The sequence below is a fragment of the Desmodus rotundus genome, chromosome 9, assembly GCF_022682495.2.
Source record: "Desmodus rotundus isolate HL8 chromosome 9, HLdesRot8A.1, whole genome shotgun sequence".
Classification (NCBI taxonomy): Eukaryota; Metazoa; Chordata; class Mammalia; order Chiroptera; family Phyllostomidae; genus Desmodus; species Desmodus rotundus.
In genome coordinates, this window is record NC_071395.1 from 15772370 (window position 1) to 15795288 (window position 22919).

At 42.0% G+C, this 22919-nt stretch overlaps 1 protein-coding gene across 4 annotated transcripts in view; it reads right to left on the reverse strand.

Annotated features, from left to right (window-relative positions):
• Positions 1–22053, reverse strand: part of SLC10A7 (solute carrier family 10 member 7) — a 195069-nt gene extending 173016 nt beyond the window's left edge. For all 4 annotated transcript variants that reach the window (XM_024568981.3, XM_053930614.1, XM_024568980.3 and 1 more), the window contains exons 1-4: positions 21746–22053; positions 15212–15294; positions 8878–9014; positions 4624–4699 (exon numbers count right to left, since the gene is read on the reverse strand). In XM_024568981.3, the coding sequence (XP_024424749.2) occupies positions 4624–4699; positions 8878–9014; positions 15212–15294; positions 21746–21845 (396 nt within the window). In that variant the 5' untranslated portion in view covers positions 21846–22053. The remainder of the gene's footprint in view (positions 1–4623; positions 4700–8877; positions 9015–15211; positions 15295–21745) is intronic.
• Between the last annotated feature and the right edge of the window lie 866 nt (positions 22054–22919).

Genomic DNA, 22919 nt, shown 5'->3' on the forward strand with positions numbered 1-22919 from the left:
TTATATCTGAGGGCATTCACTAAGTGTTACATACATTAAAGATGTATTTATAAATATACAAGAGCATAAACTACATGTTTAGAAGTTTAGGAACACAAGTCTGGGAGAAAAAAACGTTTCTTACATGTCGTAAACACTGCAAAGAATAGTCAGTTTGAAAGGACACAGAAATGCACCCCAGCAATTTTTCTACCGTGTTGACACCCACGTGGGTACACAGCCGCTGCGTGGCAGACGGAACTCAGAATCTCAGAGGAGCAGAGTCAAAACTTTCACCCAACGGCGTGGGACACTGGATGCAGCTTCAGGACCCTTTCATTTACAGGCACCAATGAATTCGCTCTCCATCTGTAGACTAGATTAATCTTCCCTTAAATTTGCTTCAACAAAAGCTTATATTCCGTTACCTTATAACATTATTGTAGAAAAGATTAAACTTAAAATTATCTAAGATTTCACTTGCAGATCATTGTCTTCCATACTCTGACATGAGTATAAAGCAGTGTCTTCATTTCACAGCAAAAGATATGACCAAACAGGACTTTGCCAGTGGTGTTTCTGAGGTTCAATTTTCAATATTTATGAAAAATTGAATCTTACTCCCCAGTGCTTGATAGTGAAGAAGACGCACCACATAAACATTTAAAGAACTGGCCCGATAATATTAGAAAACGAAGGAGACGTCTGCAAACCCAACGCTACCATGCAATGGCGATGTGAACAATTTAACCATCTACTGGGGAGCGGACACATGATTACACTTTTTAATGCTATATGTTAAGGCCAAGAAAATGAGTGAACTTCGAACTTCTGCCAAAAGTCGTTTGAGAACAAAAAGGGTTTTTGGCCATAAAGCTCTTTAGGAAATCACATTAGAAAGAAAAAGATAAATGACATCTTTAAACCTATTAACAACAGTCTCAGATACACGAAAAAAGACCCTTCCCTCAGATTCATTCAAGGCAATAGAAAATCTTAGCAGGCACTGGTCCAAGATTCCCATAACTCCTCTATCTCACTAATTTTGTCGCAAGCAAAGGAAATCAGCTGGCACAACGCAACACCAGGGGAATCCAACTATCTGCCGCTTCCATTCCTACACCAAGAAGCTACACGCGGCTGAGAAAATACACACGGCGGTGATGCCCGGCTTCTGTTAAACGCCTGACTAATGTCAGCCAGGCCTCGGGGCTGCCAGACGCTGCCACCAGCCTCTCCCGCTCACTCACTCCCCTCATCTGATGGTGGTGGCCCATGTCTCCTCTCATCTCACACAGCCAGAGCACCGACCCTATCGTGACTCTGGGCTGCTGAGAAAAACTGAAAGTCATCAGAAGAGAACCCCCAAGTGCACCCCTTCCACCCACTATGTGGACCTGTGGGCACACACTCTCCCTGCCCTCCCATTGTTATGAATAAACAACCCAAGTCCTACTGAAGCTCATACAACCAACACCATTCTCTCCCACTTCCCCAAACAAATCACTCCAGCACTCTCTCCCATAAATCAACAGCTCCCTCTCTACCACATAATTCCCATCATGATAGAAACGTGTGGTCATTTATGCACTAAAAAAAAAGATCTTGACCCCACGCCCCCCTCTAAATATAGCCCCATTTCTCTATTCCCTTTTAATACAAAGGACCTCAAAACAGATGTCTATACTCTTGTCTCTAACTCCTCTCCTCCTGTTCTTCTGTGAACATACTCCAAACAAACACTTGCCCCTATACTCTACCAAAACCACTCTGGCCAAGGTTGCCAGGAACCTCCACATAGCTAAATTCAAGGGGAATTCTCAGAGTTCATCTTACACAAGTTGTATCCACAGAATTTGACAGAGCTGATCCCTCGGCGCCCTTCAAATGCTTCTGTAATTTGGCTTCCAGGATAACATGCTTTCTGGTTTTTCTTCCCATTCACTAATTATGTTTTCTACATTGTCTTTGCTAGTGACTACTCATTGTCTGGGGGCTGCAGTCCTTGACCACCTCTCTTTTCTCTCTATGCTCTCTCCCCAAGTAATCTCATCCAGTCTTGGCTGGAAATGCCATTTCTGCACTGATGGCTCCCTAATTCATATCTCCAGTTTAGATCTGAACGTCAACTCTGTATCTAATTGCTTTCTGACTTACACATCTGGATATGTAACAGGCATCTTAACACAATGAAAACACAAACTCTTGATCTCTACCCATATGGGTGACATTACAAGAGTTCACGGGTATCTAGGTCCCTTCTCCTTTAGGGCACATCAACAACACCACGTGGTAAAGCCACATGACCTGCTCTGACCATTTTAATGTGAGCAGAAGTGCCATGTATCACTTCCAGCCTGGTCAGCAAAAAGCATTTGTGACTCTCCAATCTCTCTCTTTCCTGCTGTGGCAACTGAAAATGCTCTGTGTTCCGGCCAAATGGTGAACCTTCAAGACATGGGGCCTCCATTAACAAGGCTTCCTTAGTGATGGCAAAGGCCTTCCAACAGACCCACATGGGACGTGTACCATGAGCAAGAAATGAACCTGTATGGTCAGCCATTGAGATTTTGGCATTCTTAGTTATCACCCAGACTGATACTCCCAAACCTACTCTTGCATGGTGCTCATCTCCCCATCAGCAACTCCACCCTTCCAGCTGCTCAGTCAAAAACCTTGAAGTCATTCTTAAAGCCTCTGTTTCTCTCACACCCCACACCCAATTCATCAGCATACCCTGTGCCGTCAAAATACATCAGGAATCCAACCACATTTCAATGCCTCTACTGCCATCCTACTCTTCAAAAAGACACTGGTGAGAAATTGAAAAAAAACAAGCTGTATACTTGGAGAAAATACTTAAAAAGCATATACCTGATGAAGGGGACTTGTATCCAGAATATACAAAATGCTCGAATCTCATCAATAGGAAAACAAAATGCTCAATTTATTTTTAAAAAAGCAAAAGATTTAGTAGGCAGTTTACCAAAAGAGACTTGGACAGCAAATAAGCACAAGGAAAGTTCAAAATGCTCACCTTTACTAGTGACTGGGACATGCCAATTAAATGAAAGCCACAACGAGACACCACTACACACATATTAGGATGACCGGCAGTACCCAGAGCTGACAAGATGTGGGTGCTGGAACTCTCAGAAACCGCTGCTTGAAATGTAAAATGGTACAACCGCTTTAGAAAATACTTGGCAATTTCTTAAAATTCAGGCGTGCACTTGTGGTAACAAGGAAAGTGCCCATATATTAATAGAAATGGTTTGCTTCAGAAGCTATTTATAACTATTATTTGAGATTCTTCCCTTGGTTGAAAGTGCCCAGCCATGGCACTGCTAAGTATTTCCAAGAGAATTGAAAGTATGTGCCCACTTATTTGTACATAAATGTTCATAGTCCCAAAGTCGAAACTGCCCAAGTATCCATCAACAAGTGAATGGATAAACAAATTGGGGCATATCCATACAAAATAACACAATTCAGCAATAAAAAGGAATGAATTATTGATACACACAATACAGATGAATCTCAAAATAAGTATGTTGAGTAAAAAGACAGAAAAAAAAAGAGTACACATTGTATGATTTCATTATATAAAAGTCTAGAAGGTGTGAACGAACCACAGCAAGGGAAAACAGATCCGTGGTTGTGGGGAGAAGAGGGATGCTCGGGACAGGCGGGAGGGACCCCCGGGGTGCAAGGCAACCTTGGCTGGACATACCGTCTTCATTGCAGTGATGGTTTCACAGACACAGACATGTGTCAAAACATTAAATTGTTTAAACTTGTGCAGTTTATTGTATGTCAATAATGCTTCAATAAACCTGTTGTTAAAAAGGATGTAGAAGGTGATCAAGAAATATTTTGGGGATGAATAAAGTGGATGAAAATAAAAAAAGATGCTGAGAAACCAAAATCCTAAGGAAGAATTAAAGTGGCAACCCCTGATGTCTTCTTCCCTTATTCAATAGTATCCTTTCCTGAACGATGGGGTCTAAGTGGAGAAAGAGGAGTAAACTACTACAAAGCGAAGTCCCTTGTATAAAGTTGTACGCCTTTCAACCCAGAAGAACCACCTGTATGTAGCTCCTGAAATGGACAATTGCTACCCCGACATAGAAGCACTCTTCTTATGCCATAGTCCTCTAGCAGCTAGATAATTTCTTTGAACTTATCTTAAAAGTCTGGCCTTATTTCTCCTTTGTATATCATCTTCACTAATCATTAAACTTATACTGGCCCTTTCTCCATAAATTTAATTTGTTACAATTTTTTTTAAGAACTAAGGAATGGCTGTAGCGGTGTCCTCAGTTCACGGATGTCCTCAGTTTGTGAGTCTTGGGTGAGAAGTAGCTCTCCTTGGATTCCATGTCCCATATCCCAGTTTCCCCCAAGGAAGACAAATCACCATCCCTACTTCACTCACCTCCCTTGCTCTTCTCTTTGAAATCCCAAATTCTACTCATCATCATCAATTTTAGCATCACCCTAATATATAAATACACTCGCTTCTGTCATAAGCTGCTATGGTTATGCGTCTTCTGTGACATGGCCCCTTTGTCATAAAATAGAATGTAAAAAGAAAAGCACAACACCCATTTTTATTGAAATAAAGTTAGCCCCATGACTCACCTCATTTCCGCCGACCGCCTTGGTTAGAATCACTGCAGAAGACACAGGGGGAGGCATGCAGCCTACAGTCTGCAGACTGAAAGAGAAGATGCAATTATACATAGTATTTCTTAAATCACACAGTTTTCACCGCACTCATTCTAAGCCAGCAGAGCTGAGTGAATGCAGACAAGAGAGCGGTTCTCCCTGCACATGCCCTGCTGAGTCCAGACAGCTCCATCGGAGGCGGCACGGCTCAGAAGACGCTGGGAGCGCGTGGGGGAGCTCTCACTCCATTCACAGGCATGGGGGGTTTCGTTCTTAAAGTTATTTAAGCTCTTGTTATATAACTCAGAAAGAGCCCCATCGAGTTATAGTAAGCATAGTCAATGAAAGATAAACAAAATGGTTAATTATTTGGTAAGTGCATAGGAGTTTCGACCTGAGGTTATTTTCAGGTATTTTTTTCTGTACATTTTTTTGTAGAAAGTCTTTTGGCAAAAATAAAACTTTAAAACCACTTCTAAAGTTCAAAAATATTTAACAAAATGCAAGCTACATTCACCGATCCCTTTCTATAAAACGGCAATTCTCAAACTTTCCTCTCGCAAGAGGCATTCTGACGTTGTTACAACAGCATTATAGAACAGGCGTGACACAGTCACGCACCTGCCGGAGGCAGACTGACGCCAATTCTAGCGTCTGTGCTAAATTTTGACTTCAATACCCAGATCATGACAAGACGCCTGCCCTCTTGGTTCAGGGTAGAAACCACACTGCACGACAAGCACACGAAGCGGTGTGCCCGCCATGGACGCGCTGAGGAGGAAAAGCGTTCCTCGGAGCTTGGTGAGCAGCTGGCCTCACATAGAAAGTGAGGCAAGGAACAGAGGGCACAGAGTGTCTGATTGGTATTCTGAATGTAAGACTACAAATAATTTTTATTCACTTTTGCAATAATGCATTACTTAAACTTTATACAATGGATTTACATTAGCTCTGAAATTTGAAAAAATTAAAATAAATTTTAATTCATTTTGACAGAAAACATATAAGAAAACACTAGTTATGGAATTTGCAGCTCAGTTCAATTCAGTATGGTCTCCTTTTAAGGACTGTTCTCTCGCACCCAAGTGATGCTAACGCAGTCTGTCCCGTTACGAACTCCCAGTCTCCGAGCCTTCCTTATATCAACACCCTCCTCACCACTAACACTTACTAAGCATTTACCATTCGTAGTAGACACTGTTCCAGCCACTTGACTCACTTATTCCTCACTAGTATTTAAGAAAAGTGCTATTATTATCATCATTTTACTGAAAACTGAAATTAAGAAGTTAAACAAGTTGCCTAAACTCACAAAGCTGCCTGGCTAGGGTTAAACTTTTATTCTGGAATCCAGGGTCAATGACCTGCCTTACCTCCAGCCTCTCTGCCTTCTACCCGCCCTGCCACCAATTCTAGGAATAGGTCCTCTCAGGTATTGTCAATTTTTCAGTGTTTTTGATCTTTCCCTCTCTTCTGGCCCCTTCCCTGCTATATACAAAGAAGCAGAGTTCTCCCTATCTTAAAAAAAAAAAAAATCCCTAAACTATTTATTGAATATTTATGCCTTCTAGATGTAGGATACCACATAAGGGTATAAAAAAAGCATGAGGTATCATTCCTACCTTCGACACACAAATTCAGAAGACTCAACACATAAACATAGATAATTGACCTTTAATTAGTACCGCTACCTCCTCAAGATGTAATCCTACTTTTCCCTTGCGGCTCACTATGGACCTTCTTTACAGTGCGCTCCACCCCCATGACCCCAAAGCCCATTCTCTCTTTACTCCCCTGGAATTGGACTTACGCCCCTTCTACTAGTAATAGTCATCTTAAGTAACTTTTACTTAACTAGGCATCTCCTACCCACCAAATCCAGTATCACTTTTCCCATACTCATTACCCTTTCTTTCTTGTTTCTCAAAGCACTCTATTCTCTTGGTTACCATGGTGCCTCATCAATCTAATTTATCTCCTATCTTTTAAACCAGCTCATTTTAGTTTTTTGCTGTCTTTCCTTCCTTCTTCACAATCTTATGTTCACATTTGAATCTGTAGGGATACTTTCAAATTTACATTTCTACTCCTAAGTTCCATTCCTTAATTTGTACCTGCCTATAATTGCTACCTTAAACTAAATATGCCTAATGCTAAATTTATGTAGTTTCTTTTTTTAATTTTTTACTGATTTTAGAGAGAGAGAGAAGCATCAACTTTTTTGTGTCACTTATTATGCATTCATTGGTTGATTCTTGTATGTGCCCTGATGGGGGATTGAACTCACAACCTTGGCATATTGGGAGGATGCTCTAACCAACTGGGCTACCCAGCCAGGGCCAGATTTATGTATTTTCTAAAAAAAATAATTTTACTCTTAATTGACCTATTTTTGTCAATGGGATAGCATTTTCCTTATGGTCCAGTTTGAAACTGGAGTTGTGTGTGGTTCCACTCACTCCTCATCAATCAATCAATCACCACAACAACTTGCCACTCTTTTCCATGACCGTGGCCATCATCCCCCTTCAGGTGATTTTCGCCCAAGTCTGGACCTGTCCAAATGCCTACTGAATGCTCTCTCTAACTCCAGTCTTTCCCTTCAACACAGCAAAGTAAGGAGTGTGTGCTCAGAATATATTTATTTCAGTGACTTAAACAGAATCCCAGCATAGGAGTCTGCAAGTCCCTAAAGTTCACATACTAAGTATACACTCTCAAAGTGGGGAGAGGAAGGGGAAAGTAAGCTGATGTTGTGATTATGTTAAGCTAAGTTCATACTCCTTTAAGCTTGATGTCCTGAGGTGAGAGGTGTGTGCTCACTTCACTCAGCATAGTGAGAGTGCAAGCCCTACTCTGCACCGCCTGTATGCCCAGCACAATGCTAGCAGATTAGTCCTCCGTAATGACCACTTCTTAGCATGTTTTTCTCTCGTTTAGCACAGTTGACTAAGCCCTCTCCCTCATCCACAGATTCAGCAGTTCTGGCCTCCTGGCCCACGCCTGTTCTTGCCTTGGAGCCCTTGCACATTCTGCTTTCTTTGCCTGGAACACTCTGCCCCCAGAAGAAACAATCCAACCCAGCCCGCGCACCCAACCCCTTTCAACCACATCCAGTGTCTCACTTCGCATCACTTTGGTCATCTAGTTACTTGTTTACCGGAAATCACAGCCAGTCTCTTCAATGTGCAAAACTAACTGGCTCTTGGCCAATTTTGTTCACTGTTGGTTTTCCAATACCTCTACTGACTCCTGGCACACAGGCGCTAAATAAATGACTTAATTGATAACCCCGACACTGTTGCTAAGCAGGCAGTAACAGTAGGATTATCTTCATTTTATAAACTGGGAAACTGAGTTTCAACACTATTAAATGCCTTTCTCGAAGTCGCATAGCAAGTCAGGGACAGGGTCAGCGTGCAGTCTTCGAGCCATACGGTGAGATTTAAACTGATTCAAATAATCTTTAAAAATCACTAAATTCTTTTAATTAACATGGCCACATTTTTAATGGGAGAAAAGATTCTAATGAAAATCTATTGTTAATTCAACTGTCCAAGCAAACACATAGCAGAAGAAGTAAAAAGTTAAATGCTTATCCCTGTATACATTGTTTCCTCCCTACACATTGTAAAGCACATTACACCCAGCCATCACCCGTATATGTTTGGCAAGATACACTTCAAAAGGTAAAGCGCCCGACTGACAGCCTACACTTACACATACATGCCAATCATATATCCTCTAGTCCAGGGGTGTCACACTCATTTCCACCGGGGCCACGTCAGCCTCACGGTTGCCTTCAAAGGTCCTAATGTACAATTTCAACTCCTGAACGGTTAAGGAGTAGTTACATTTATGCAGTCCTAAAATTATTTCGGCCCTTTGAAGGCAACTGCGAGGCTGATGTGGCCCCGGTGAAATGAGTGTGACACCCCTGCTCTAGTCCCTTCCATTTTTCTCCCAACACAACTCTTTTATATTCCCAGAAAAATGTTCCTACAGAAACTTTCAGTTAAGCATATGGGTGTTATTTTAAGATTCTGTTATAAAATTCTTTGATGGACCTCCCTGACTCATTTTAAAGGTTATTAATAATGTTAAAAGTGTTTTTATTTTCTTATAAGCTACTACACATAGGCTCCTTTACATATAGTTGCTACAGAGACAATAAAGTCACTAAAAATGTCCCATTAAAAGTAAACTGTTCAAAATATTTAAACATACCCTTTTAAAAGCCATTCATTGATTGGTGTGATTGACAAAAGCTGAAGGAAAAGCCATATTGTCGCCGGGAAGAATGCAAGTGTAAAGATCTGAATGAAAAGGTGCAGTTTTATATGCACCAAAGCACCAGTCAGCTCCTGCAAAAATAGACACAAAATTTAAAAAGTCAGAACACTGCTTCTGAGGAGAGACTGTTACTAAAATAACGTTGCATAAATTAGTTTTTTTAATTGAGATATAATTGACATATAACATTCTATTAGTTTCGGGTGTACAAGATGATGATTAAATATTTGTATTTATTTCAAAATGATCACCACAATAAGTGTAGTTACATCCATCAATTTGGAATTATTTCACAGCTAAAATTTTTACCTATAAGCATCTGCACAAGGGCCAAACTTTAAGAAAAGTTCATTAATTATGGCTATGATGTTTTTCATGAAGGTTATTATTTTTATATAGAATTCTTGAAATATTCTAATTGCTTTCAAATATATAATATGCCACAACAATTCAGATTTGTGCGATTCTGAGCCAGGACTAAGCTAACTACCTTTGCGCTAGTGTATCTGAGAATCGTTGCCACTGTAAAGAAACATGTATGTTTAACTACCTAAAAAAATAAATCTTGTTTAATAATTTTAGCAGGACCTGTCACATTTTAATTAAATATAATAAGTAACCTCTATTAATTACACCAGACCTAGAAAGACCTCAATTTGGCAAGAAGTTACTAAATCTACACACAAATCATAATTTTTAAAAATCCTCTCCCCAACAACATTCTAGAATTCAAAATGACTTTTCCCACAATACCTACTCCCTAGCTTTCTGTATTAACACTCCTTACTGAGCGTAGTTACATGCCATTCTCTGAGCCTGCCCCTGCACGTATGTCCTCTCAATGCATCCTCAAATCAGCCCCGTTAGGTGGAGATTATCACTCCTGTTTTACTGATGAGGAAGTTGAGGTTGAGAGCTTCTACCCACTGAAGCTCAGCACCAACATGTGTGCCGGCTCCTTCCACTGTGTCGCACCGATGCCCAGGAGGGCAAAAAGTCCCAGAAAACGTGACAACCCAGGCACTTGTTATGAGTCTCACAGCTAAACAAAAGATACTCAGTTAAATTTGGGGGTTTCAATATATACTAATTAACAAGCATTTGCATTTGAATTTCTTTGAGTTATGTGGTTTATTCGTGGAAGTAAAACAAATTCAGAACGTAGTAGAAAATTTGCATAAAACATTCAGGCAGTCACTAGAGCACATTCAAAGATGCCAGAGAGTCACTGGTTATAAGCACAGCACTGTAATGATGTCCCTACCATCCCCAGTTCAAGCAAGACATTCACAAGACCCTCGGCTTCAGAGGCACTGGCCAAAGTGCATAGTCTAATAAGTGGTAGATCAAGGCCGCCTCATTCACTGATCACCCCCTCTAGGATCTGTCTCACCGGCTCCCACGATTTGTGTCCCTGTGTGAAGACACACAGCAGTTCCATTTCCATCACAAGATGTCCTTAATGACATCTAAGGAACTTCCGGCAATCCGGGACTAATGCAGGGCAAGTGGGCAACACTGGACAGACCAGAAGCCGCACTAGGTCCGTGGATCAGAGCTATGAGGAAAGGAGCCTCCTCAGACTGTGTCAGAAGTTTCTCCACAGAGAAACCCGAGCACCAGCAAGGCCAAGAATCTCAGCAGAACTGAAACTGAATCTCACCTGGATACACTCAGGAGCATTTGATAAATACCAAATAAATATCAGTGTTTTTATTTTTTCCTTGTAATAAAATGATGAGCCAGAATGCAGTGATTAAGGCATTTGCATATACTTCTCATAGAAATATCAAATGGTATAACTTTTTTGAAAAGTAATTTGGGAATATATATCAAGGACTATACTACAACTTATATTTTTGGATCCCAGAGTTTTATGTTTAGACATTTATCCCAACAATATAAAAAAATGGTTACAAGCATTTATACACAGAGCATTATCCATCAGGTGTGTCCAACCTTTTGGCATCTCTGGACCACACTGGAAAGAGAGTCATCTTGGGCCAAACATTAAATACACAAACACTAACAAAAACTGATGAGCAAAAAAAGGCTTTAAGTAAATGTACGATTTTGTGTTGGGCCATATTCATAGCTATTCTGGGCCGCATGCAGCCTGTGGGCTATGGGTTGGACACCCCTGCAACCTGGAAACAACTTCAATGTCCAAAGATGGGAGAACAGCTAAATAACTTAAGAATTAAACAGCGTTAAGAGCTATTATAAACCATGTGAAAACTGTTGACAAGGATGTAGGAGGACGGGGTCTCCCCCTACTTAGCCAGCATGCAAACCGGCACAACCCACGGATGGCAGTCTGGCGACTCATTCCTTCATTGGACAAGTACAGAGCACCCGCCAACACTCTAGGAGCTTGGGCCACCTACCCCAACTTAGACTGCACATAGCACTTGACCTAGCAATCCCACTTCCTGGAATTAACCCTTCACAGATGCTCCCAAAGATGGGAAATGACATATGTTTAGGTTACCTTTTGTAGCGAGTTTGTAAGAGCGAAACCTTGTGTATTACCTAACTGTCCATCAATGAGGGCTCAAGAAAATATATCATGACACATTCATAAACTGGAATATTTTCCAGTTTACAAAAAGAAATAGGAGTTCTTTACATGTTGATATAAAATAATCTCCCAGATGTGTTTTTGAGTTAAATAAGGTAAGGAGGCAAACAGTATAAAACACTACAGTTTAAAGGGGGATTCACATATGCACCCCCCCTTTTGCATACAGTATCTCTGGAAAGATACACAGAAACTGTTAACATGGGCTGTCTCCAGAGCGAGAACTGGATGGACCGCTGGTGGAGGGTGAGAAGAAGACTTTTCATCATATATATTTTGGTACCTTTTGATTTATGTACATAAAGGTAAACACAATGTAAATTGTTTTTAAATATATAAGTGAAGAAAAACTAGAAAGTATTAAAGTACATGAAAAATTATTATTATACAATGTCACATGGAAAAATATAAGATCATAGATGCATGTATATGTGGGTATATGTATGCAAGTATGTGTAGACGTATACACATAAAGATATATGTACAATTTAAAAAATGTTTTATTTAAAAATATCCTATATGTAAAATATGTTTAAGAAAGAAGAACTTAAAAACACACAGATGTTATAACAGTTATTTTTGCTCTTTCTAACCTCTCTACAATGGGGAAATACCACCTCTGAAATCGGAAGAGTTATGAAAAATAAAATACAGTTCAAGAATACTGGCCCGCCTAGTAAATGACTGTTAGAAACAATCTGTATCACATCAGAACAATGGGACAGTAAGGGACCCAGTGAACGAGTCACAAGGGCCTACTGTGCTGGGTCATAAGAGGGCTCTTCGCAACAGGGAGACTAGCAGACGGGAAGTGCTCCTAAGAAAGATTTTCAAGACTGTCACAAAAACCCAGTGTTCTGTATTTTCTGGATTTCCATACAACGTTAAACAGAAATAAGGTGACACTGGAAAAGAAAAAGCAAGGAACACCATAAAATCCAAAATAGCAGTATTCCATATCTGTCCGTGTGGAATTTAGGGCCACGTGTTCAAATAGATGTCGTGGTGAATAATCGAAAAGTCGATTCTGCAAGACGTTTTGTTTTTCACATGTAATGCAGGTCAAATTCCATCGACGTAACCTTAAGGAGACACTGCACATACTGAGTACACCAGAGTCTCACTGGCAGCATCAAGAATGGCTTAAAATCAGAGACTCTGACTGGGACATAGGAATATTTTCATTACATACCAATGTCCCTTTCAACCCCTGTGTGACCCTTATTTGACTTCTGAGGGTCAGCCTCACAGCTCTGGGATGGAGACAAGCAGCATGAGCCCAAAGTTCGGGATTTGCTACATTTACTTCTGAGCAAACGGGACTTTAAAAAATAATCTGCTTAGGAAAATAAGGAAAAACCTATATATTCAGGACCCTTTTCAGGCCCTGAGCTTCCTGCTCTGTCTCTATCCCAGCGCCAAGCACAGCGCCTTGTAGTCAGAGACACTTGCTAGGTTGTTTAAATGAATTTGGTTCTGCCACAGTCTAACTGAAAAGTCCTCTGGAACTGTAGGTCTGAAGTTCGCTATATATAAAATACACATATACTTCAAATGTGACCTTATTACACTGTAGTACAATAAAATTTCAGAACCCATTTCAACAGGTATTTCAAAAACTAGAAATCAAAAGTTATAAAGCTGAAGATTTGGCATTGAATCTTCTTAACATGAAGTATTAACACAGAGTTCTTTATAATGTTAATAAACAAATTTTAGGATACACACATTGTATCAGTGTATGAGTAACACTACATGAAATGTTCAATGTGAATCAAACGTGAATGGGGCCACTGTAAATGCTTTCAAATAAATTCAAATAAGTAATAACCTTCCTTCTCCTATGTGCAAAAAATGCACTATTCTAAGACCTAACAGGATATAAAAAAATAGTTGTCCTAGCTGAAATTAATTTAAGATTATTAACCAGAAGACAACTAACAACAAGACTGCAACCTTCTAACTTAGAGCTCTTCGGCTGCCCAGGAAATTAGCAGGGCCTAGAGGTGGTTTAACGTTACACAAGGATGCAATCAATCTAGGGCATCTTAAGTTAAATGGATCTTGAAAATGAATTAATGCTGTATTAGTTTCAAAAGGATCTGTATGGAGGAAATGACTTTGATGGCTTCTTAGATACCATGAGAATGCACAGGGATCGAGGCATTTCACCATTAGATCCAAATTAGCTGGATGACTCTGAAGGTTTCTTAGAGGCTTATGGAAGAATTTGCTCCTTAGGGAAATGCTGGTAACTGTGGCATTCCTTCTTCAACTCCTGCATCCCATGGAATTGGCTACTTCACAGAATCGCATTAAGCAAGAAGCTAAGGGGAGAATCAAGTCTCTTGCCAAGTTTCCCATGGCATAAATACAGCCGTAGCCATTATACAGCCATCAGGGGACATGGGGCAACGTCCAAAGTAGTGGACGTGGGTAAGACAGCTGCCTCACAAAGAGCACTAGCCAAGGCCATCAGGAAGACCCCCAAGGAAGAGCAGACCAGCACCACAGGAGCAGCGAATACCTTTCTGGACCATTGTGTCTCACGCTGGCGGGCCAACAGAACGCTGGTGTTGACAGAAAAAACCCTATGCCCTATCAGTACTGATCACAGTACTTTTGTGTCAATAAAATCTACAGAAACTGGGATTTGACATATTTAGGAAATCCCACCCATGTCTGCTATTCTCAGAAGACCAGCAGTCCGTAAGAGTATTTAGCATTCTGGAGACACAATTTACACCAACCTGCTAACTACAGAATGCATAAATTTAGAAAAACCACATTTTTTTCCCATGTTGCTACTGGGATGACCAGAAGGAAGTAGGTAAATTTGATCTTCATTCAAATCACATTTAAAAGAACAAAACTTTAAGTAAAGGCAAGATATGGTGCACAAACGCAATTTTAAGTTTTAAAGTCATTCCCCCCCGCCAAAAATCCTTATTACATAGTAAGATTTTCCAGTCTACATAGGAGTAAACATCTTAGAATGACCACTTTTAAAACTCTAATTTCTTCAAAAGCAAATGGTTATTTCTCCGACTTTTTTCTTCCATTAAAAGTCAAAAGGGAATCATAAATTCTCCTCATACTATCTGGGGTATAAAAATGCCTGGATTTCTTTCATTCCGAGGAACCCCATGTTCAGAGACACCTGGATAGGTAAATAACATGACCTGTATGTCTTCACAGTAGAGTGTGACGTCCTACGAAAAAATACCAGTATTTCCTTAAAACATCTACTAACATTCCATAGACACACTAGCAAAGAATATACTTAAAAAAATACAAATTAGTTAACAGTCACTACAAGTATCCCTTGAGCAGCCTCACTCCTGGGAACAAAAGAAGGTCCACAAAGTTAGGGAAACCCAAATAAACAGGAACAGCCTGAAGGCACCACAGCAGGGGAGGCCTGAAGGAGATTCCTGCTTCGGTGGCCAGGTTAGAAGCACACGATTACAACGCATCCTCAGGGTCCGCGCTGCCCACTACAAAGTTTCTAGACTCTGCAGGTACAAAACACAAGTCCTGTGCCGAGGGCCAGGTTATCTTCTGCTACAGTGAAGCCTTCAGGCTACTGATACACACACATTTACAAAAGGGTTCTGAAACTTCAAAATGTGAAGTACAAACTCAGGTTTTCTCCCTGCTTTTCCTGTGCCCCGTGGGTGACAGTACCTCTGTTTTTAATGAGAGTCCGCTGTTAAAGAATATTGTTGCCACAGCGATGTACGAGACAGTTATTTCTGGCTTCAGGGGTCCTGAAGAGAGAAAAAGTAGTTGCTGTTAGATAAGTATTTCTAGTCTTCCTGGGTGAAAGACAAACCCACTGGAGAAGCACAAACAGTACTTGAGACCTTAGTGTTGACACTGCACTTGCTGTGACACAGTCCCATTCCAGAGAGGAGTTTCCAGAAGGCAGGGACCATGGCTGCCCAGCTCAGCACAGTGTCCTTCGACCACAGAAACAAAAATAAACTCTGCTCCACACAGGAGAGCAGACAGTCACCACCCTTCAACATAGACCCTCACGGTATCTACCACCGTGTCAGTGCTTATACAACGACTAAAATTCCCCAAACCGAAAGGAGACAATCACTGGGAGCAGCTGCAGTCTCTTTAGCAAACATTATTTTATTTTTTCTAGAACACCAGAAAGAAAAAGCTTGTATTCGTGCAAACATTCAGTTCTCCCCAAGAGTATCCAATCTACCACTTTTATTGGGCACTTACTCCAAGATGGAGATAATGCATAGAGAACAATGGAGAACAATCTCAACAATCTGTTGTTAAGATTGTAAATAGTATGAAATTGTGCCTAGCCCCGGGCACACTGTGTGAACCAGACAGGCCTGACCTTTGCCCTCCAGAAGAATCCTCTCTGAAGGTGGGACGGCATCCTCCCCAGGGGCGTTAACGTTGTGAGTATGACAGGGGTGACCCTAACCTCTATTCATGCTTGTGGCTTGTACACAACTGGCTTAAAGACCTAATGTGCTAACCAACAGACAACATTCTTTTAAAGGACATAGCCTGAGAAAATGCCATTTTATACCTGTATACAAGTGATTCTCTGGCAGGGGCAACTGACATTTGGCGACATTTAAAAATTTCTCGGTTGAGTTAATTCAGGGACTAGAAGGATGACTGGCATCTATAGGACAGAGATCAGGAGTCCTGCTCAGCACCCTGGGAAGCTCAGGGCAGCCCTCCAAAATTTGCATCCACCCAGAACTTGTGGATGTGACCCTATTTGGAAGTAGGGTCTTTACAGATATACCGTATTTTGCCATGTATAATGCACACTTTTTTTGCCCAAGTTTTTGAGGGAAAAAAATAAGGATGTGCATAATACACGGGTATAACGATTACACACCAAGGACATAATAATGAATCCCGTGTATAATGCACACAAAACACAAGTGCACATTATACACAGCAAAATACGGGTGATCAAATTAAGATGAGGTCTTATCTGATTACCATGGACCCTAATCCAATGACTGGTATTTTTTTTTTAAGATTTTATTTATTTTTAGAGAAAGGGAGGGAGAAAGAGAGGGAGAGAAAAAATGTGTGGTTGCCTCTCCCCCCTCCCCTACTGGGGACCTGGCCTGCAATCCAGGCATGTGCCCTGACTGGGAATCGAACCATTGACCCTTTGGTTTGCAGGCCTGCACTCAATGTACTGAGCCACACCAGCCAGGGCCCAATGACTGGTATTCTTACAAAAAGAGGGAAATTTGGACTCTGTCACACACAGAGAGAAGATGGCCATGTGAAGACAGAGGCAGAGCCTAGAGTCCTGTTACCCAGGAACACTAACAGCTGGCAGCCGCCACAAGCTGGAACAAACAAGGAAAGGCTCTTCTCTAGAGCCTTCAGTGGAAGCATGGCCCTGCTGGCATCCTGATGAGACTTTAGCCTCCAGAACTGTGACTAAATACATGTCTGCTGTTTTAAGCCACCCGGTTTGTGATGATTAGTTGTGGCAGTCCTAAAAAACCAATACACGGTTCAGCAAAACAACAGCACCGCAGTCCCGGCTCCTCTGTTCCCTAACTCCCCACCACACCTACAGAGATTGATGAGTTCCAAGCTCAGGAATAACCCCCATTCATTCAGTCAACAAATATTTATTGAGAGACTATGATATTGGAGGCATTTGTAGTACAACTGTTACTAAAAGAAGATCTCCTTAAACAATGCTATACATGCTTTCATCTCCCTGGACTTTATAGATCATTTTGCTGTGATTTGAGAAAAGGGAGTGGAAGGGAGCAAATGAGTGCAAATAGCATCACGCATAGGGCAGTAAAGGCTGCTCACACACTTAAAAGGAGGCACATTATTGTTATACTTGTGAGTGAACAGAAGCTCACTCTTCTCGGCAGCTCACACTTGGAAATAATGTGTCCTCAACAACTGAGGAAGGTGATTCCGAAACAGATTGTAGAGTCGAGGAGTCTGGCTTGTTTTGAAAATTGGTGCCTCCCAGGAATTTTAAATACAGTTTCCAAAAACCCATATCATTTTTATTTTCCTCCCATCTCCTGTTTTTTATCAGATCTGCCCACAGTGGCTTCTCCAGAATTTCCACCTAGGATGGGTCAGAGCGAGCACTGTGGTTGCAAGTGACAACTAGAGGTCACGTCCACAGGTGCGTCTCCCTGGCAAGCATATGGCATTTGCTTAGATGCCGTGTTTCTCTGGGGCAGCTAAAGCATCTCCCTTAGTTGGCCAACAACCGAATTTTTAAAGAACTCTTCCCACAATTCACATACACACACATAAATACACATGCTAACTATTAACTAATCGGCATAAATCAGTGAAATGATTCTTGACTTTCAATGTTTTAAATCGTAGAGACAGGTCATACTGTTTTTTTTTTTTTTAATTAGATTCATCTCTAGATAACTCTACACCATGAAAGGACGTGGTGAGGGTATTCCAGCGCTACCTTCAAGATACCTTTTAAAAGGGAAAGGAAGAAATCATTCTGATTTGGAGAAACCTGAGGCCCAATTGAGACAGGACCATGGAGATGCCAACGGACAGCTCAACTTTTGAATGCAAAACTAGAGGTTGCCCAGGGCTGCAATAAAAACTTGATAAGTACTTGCATAGAGGTGAGAGTTGAATCTACCATTTTAAAATGATACCTGGCCTGCTGCAAGGTAATGATTATATCCTCCAGCTCACCAAAATAACCAGACTCAGATCTGAAAATGGCTATAAAGCTAAAGTAGAAATATAAGTTTTAACTTTTCCTCTAAACAAAAGCAAAAAGTGTTTATCAGTGAAAGTGAAATGAGGTAGCAACATCAAAAGAAAAGTTGGCCATAAAAAAACAAATGAAGCAATTTTGCAGTTCCAGAACTCATGCTTTTTAATGAGGGGGAAAAGAACATTATTTGAAATGCTTAAGAGTGCAATGAACTATTATTATCTCCTAAAATCTATTCATCACCAAAATGAATTTCTCTTCTGAACCTAATCTAAGATATTCATGCCGATATTCTTAGACTTACAGCATGTTTCTGGGTGTTTTTTTCCCACTGGAAAAATGAAGCCATTTCCTTTTTAGGATTTATATATTGTTAATGGCAACAATTTAAGTTAAGATGCAGGTAGAAATGAAAAAGTTACTCTACTTCCAATGAAGTAAACCTTTCTCTTACCAAGAATAAGTAACACAGCTTTGAAAACAAGGAAACTCTAAGGTGTGCATAGCTCAGTGCTTCCCTGAGTCTCAATGGAAGAGATTAACGACACCTCAGAACGTATATACGTTTACATCTACTCCGACTTTTAATTTTCAACCTTCTTTTGTTTATTTAGAAGTGAGATGTAAGAGGGTAAAAAGAAAAGTGAACTAAGAATTAAATTATCTAGGCTAGGACCTATTGTATTCTTTCCCACCTGGAAAGTCATCAACTTCTCTAATGTAAGGGTTCCCACGTCAACAAATTTCCTGCCATACACAACTCACCAACTGTCTATGAAGATTTTTTTCAAAGGGAGGTCAGATCATAGTTGTGACACTTTAAGTGTAGAAGTCTTACACTTAAAAATAAAGAGCATAGTCATTGAGGCCCTGATTCAGGTAAAGGTGAAGTGAGCATCTTGCAGGGTACCAAAACTTTTCCTGTTTAAAAGAATGTCTAGAAAATTGTTCTACCGAAATTTGTTCAGTGAGTGTGAATGTATTAAAAATCACAACCTCAATGTAAAGAGCTCATAAATGGAAACTTTGACTAAAAGTTAAAAGCAAACGAAAAGGTGCTTCAGACCATTCTAAAGAGCAGAATAGGACAGAAACATTTTCAGCAACCATTGCTTTCCTTGTTCCTAGATTTTTGTTGGATTAAGTAGTAGAATGAATGTGTTGCTTGGCAATCTTTGGAGTTTTGTTTTTATTTAAGAGGTTTTAAGGTCAATTAAAAGCTCAACAGAAGTATCAAGCACGTAGCCTGACAGTCTATCTAAGAACGCCCGAAGAATTGCTTGCCTAACTTTTGTTTTCACAGATGGACAGCTAGCTACCAAAGGAATCATATGAGCTTACTGTTGTCTAACATTAGCAGGTTCTGCTCTGCTCCTTTGGGCCAAAAATCAGGGCACAGAAAATGTCTACTACAGAGAGCACTCCTTGATAATGGTTATTCATTTTTAATAATTTTTCACCACGGAAATGTGTATGGATTTTGCAACTGGTATGAAACAAGGGGGAGTCCTGGTCTCCAGTCCTTCCTCTCCCCCGACTGCCCTAGCTAATGTGACCCAGGGTCAGTCACCTCACCTCAGGTCTCAGCATCTTCAGCTGTAAAAGAAGCCTGTCAGGTGAACCTACTTTTTAAAAATCCCTTTTGATAACCAGCCGGTTAGCTCAGTTTGTTAGAGCGTGGTGCTAAAAATCCCTTTCGATCCTTAACATTCTACTCTTATAAAAATTAAACAAAGAAATGAATTATCCTAGATCAATAGCATGAGGACTAGTGAAAATGGGAAATGGTATTTCTAAGGTACAATAATGTACCAAAACTTCAAGAAGCAGAGTCCAGGGGAAGAAATAAAATTACAGAATCCGCCTCACACACGCCACTGGAAGCCCTAGGGAAATGATTCCACATTCAACAACCCTTCTTCCCACGGAGCACCCCGGAAATGTCATATAAAAGTTATTTTACCAAACCTAGGCCCTGCAGATGTCAACTTAAAGATTACATATCACCTGTAACTTCACCTTTAACACCAAGCAAATAAAAAGATCTAACACCAGAAGCTATAAAGTGCACGAGTGAAGCTAGTAAAGTGTGCATTCCACATGGCCTCGAAGACACTGTAACTTTAATTCTCACTATCCAGCTAGCTCCTGGGGTGGGTGGGGGGGACTCATTTGACAGAACCTGAAATACCAACATTCGAAAGTTTCCCAAGAGCTCAGAGAAGCTATGTCAAAGAAGAAACGGCGCCTTCAGGGGGAGAAACCACCAGAAACAACAGCTTTATTCTCAATTATAAACCCTACACATTTTGTACTAAGCCGAATATAGAAAAATAAAATAAAATAAATAAAAATGGTGTAATTCCCAGAATCTTTGTTCAAGTAATTTCTTTTAAATGTTCCCCGAAGCAACCTGTCAATGGAGGTATTGAAGGGAGAGGGTAGAAGGAACCACTGTCCTCCTGAGAGATGGTTTCATTCACTCCCCTCATGTAACAACAAGTCACAAATAACTTCAAATCTCCGCAGCGCGTCCTGACATAAAAGGATCACCTGTGCTCCCTTCTCTCCTTTATCTGTCCCTGTTGTATGACTGATGTATGAAACCTGTCAATAAGCGTGGAAACTGACAAGCAAGGTGAAAAAGACAATAAATTAAAGAAATTCAATTAACGTTTATGAAAAGTAGGGCACGACTGTCTGGGGGAGGGGAGCTATAAAAGGCGAATGACGTTTCCAGTCCTGCCCACCAATGCCCCTCCCCACATTACAAGGCTCCCACTATTCAGGCTTTGACTATGCTTTTAGTCCGCCTACATTTCCTTGCCAAAACACACACCGCCCAGTGTCCCGCACAGCCTGTATTTGTGGGACTACTGCGAAGTGTAGCAACTGAGTCCCCGCAGCACACGGAAGTAGTGCCCCGTAATGAAAATGTGCAACGTGTCAGCCAGCTGGGGAGTTTCTAGGGCAGTAGCTGCCGCTGCGAATCATCACTCTCCCACGTGGGGGCCACAAATCCGAGCTGGGGGAGGAAGGGGTGTCCCTTGTTCTTTTTCTTACCCAACTTTTTCTTAATCGCGGGGTGGAAATGGACGAGGTAATAGTGTCCACTCCAAGAGAGAGAAGGAACTCCTGGCAACCAAGCATCCCGTGGGATGGGGATGCTACTTTGAAGGGAAGAGAAATTAAGTTTCGTTTCATTCTCAGTAACCTCACTCCTTGACTCTAAAGGATACTCGCTGGCTGTTCGCGGAAAAGGAAACCTGCGTTCAAAGTCGCTTGCCCCATCCCTAATTACAAACCTCTCTCTGGGGTCCGCAAATTAAAGCATCGGCGAAAGGGCCAAAGGACACCCTGAGCTGGTCAGTGTCCCCGAGAGACACAGACACTTCCCAGATACGGTCTCCCCTCCTTTCCAAGACTCGCAAATGAGTTCTCAAGTGGGAATCGGGGTGGAGCGTGCGGAGGTGCAGACTTACCCCCATTCACCCCTATGGACGGCTCCAGCTTAGCTCCGGCGATCGCCAGCACTATTCCAATCATGAACCATTCTTTCCTCATTCTCTCCAGCAGCCTCATGTTTGTTAGGGTGGGTGGGTTTTGTTTGTTTGTTTGGCTTTTTTTCTTTTTAAGCCGCGATCGCTTAATTCCCGGGGCGTCTCCACACTTTCCACGGTCCCTCTTGACATGCAGCAGAGCAAGTCAAATTGCTACTTGCGAACGAAAGACCAGGGGGTTGCTCCGGCGGCTTCTAGGAGGGCTGGGAGTAGTAGTATCCAGTGACAGGAAAGCCTCACTGAGCGCCGCCATCACTACCGTGCGCCTCCTAATAGACGCGCACAGAACCTGAGCCCCTCGGGCCGCCGCTCCCAAGTGCGAATGCTCTGAAGCGGACAAGTGACTGGGCCGGGCTGGCCAGCGCAGGCGGTGGAGAAAAGGAGGCTGGCCGCCGGGTGGGGCTGACAGACTCGCCACTTCCAGACCTGCCGGACCTTAGGCATGACTGTTGCGGGGAGAGAAGTGAGGCGCCACCGCCATCTAGCCTTATTAAGGGTCCCTCTCCAACAAACCTTTAGGCGCACGGCTGCCCACGACCCTGGAGCTCATTTACGGAGAGGTTCTCTCTGGCGTCGCTACGAGACTGCGAGAAGGGATAGCCGTAAGCTTGGTCGGAAATGTCTCTGTCTGCAGCTGCGGTGGGGTGCAGGGGGTTTTGTGTGCGCGTTTCTTCGGAGCATGACGGCGCTTCCCCGACGCCGGCGGTGACGTGTACGCGGGTGGGGAGAGGGAGGCCACTCTTAGTCACTTAGTTCCTGGCCGCAGCCGCTGGAGTTAGACGTGCTCCCAGATGCACACAGAAAAGCGATTGCCTCGTTGCGGGGCGGAGGGGGTTCCGTAGCTCCGAGGACAGGATGAAAATTGGACACCGATTCGCCGCCTAAGTCCTCAGGACCTCTGCCTTCCAGCGTCCGCTGCAGCCCGCCCAGGCGGTCGCCTGCGGTGGGCACTCTGCCCGGAGCCCCCTTGCCTACACCTGCTAGGACTGGGGAGAATTGCAAGAGGTGGAGACCAGATCTTCTTCTGGGGCAGCAGGACAACTGGCGAAAGGGGTCAGGGACCCCAAGGCAAAAGTGGTGAGGGGCAGGCCGAATA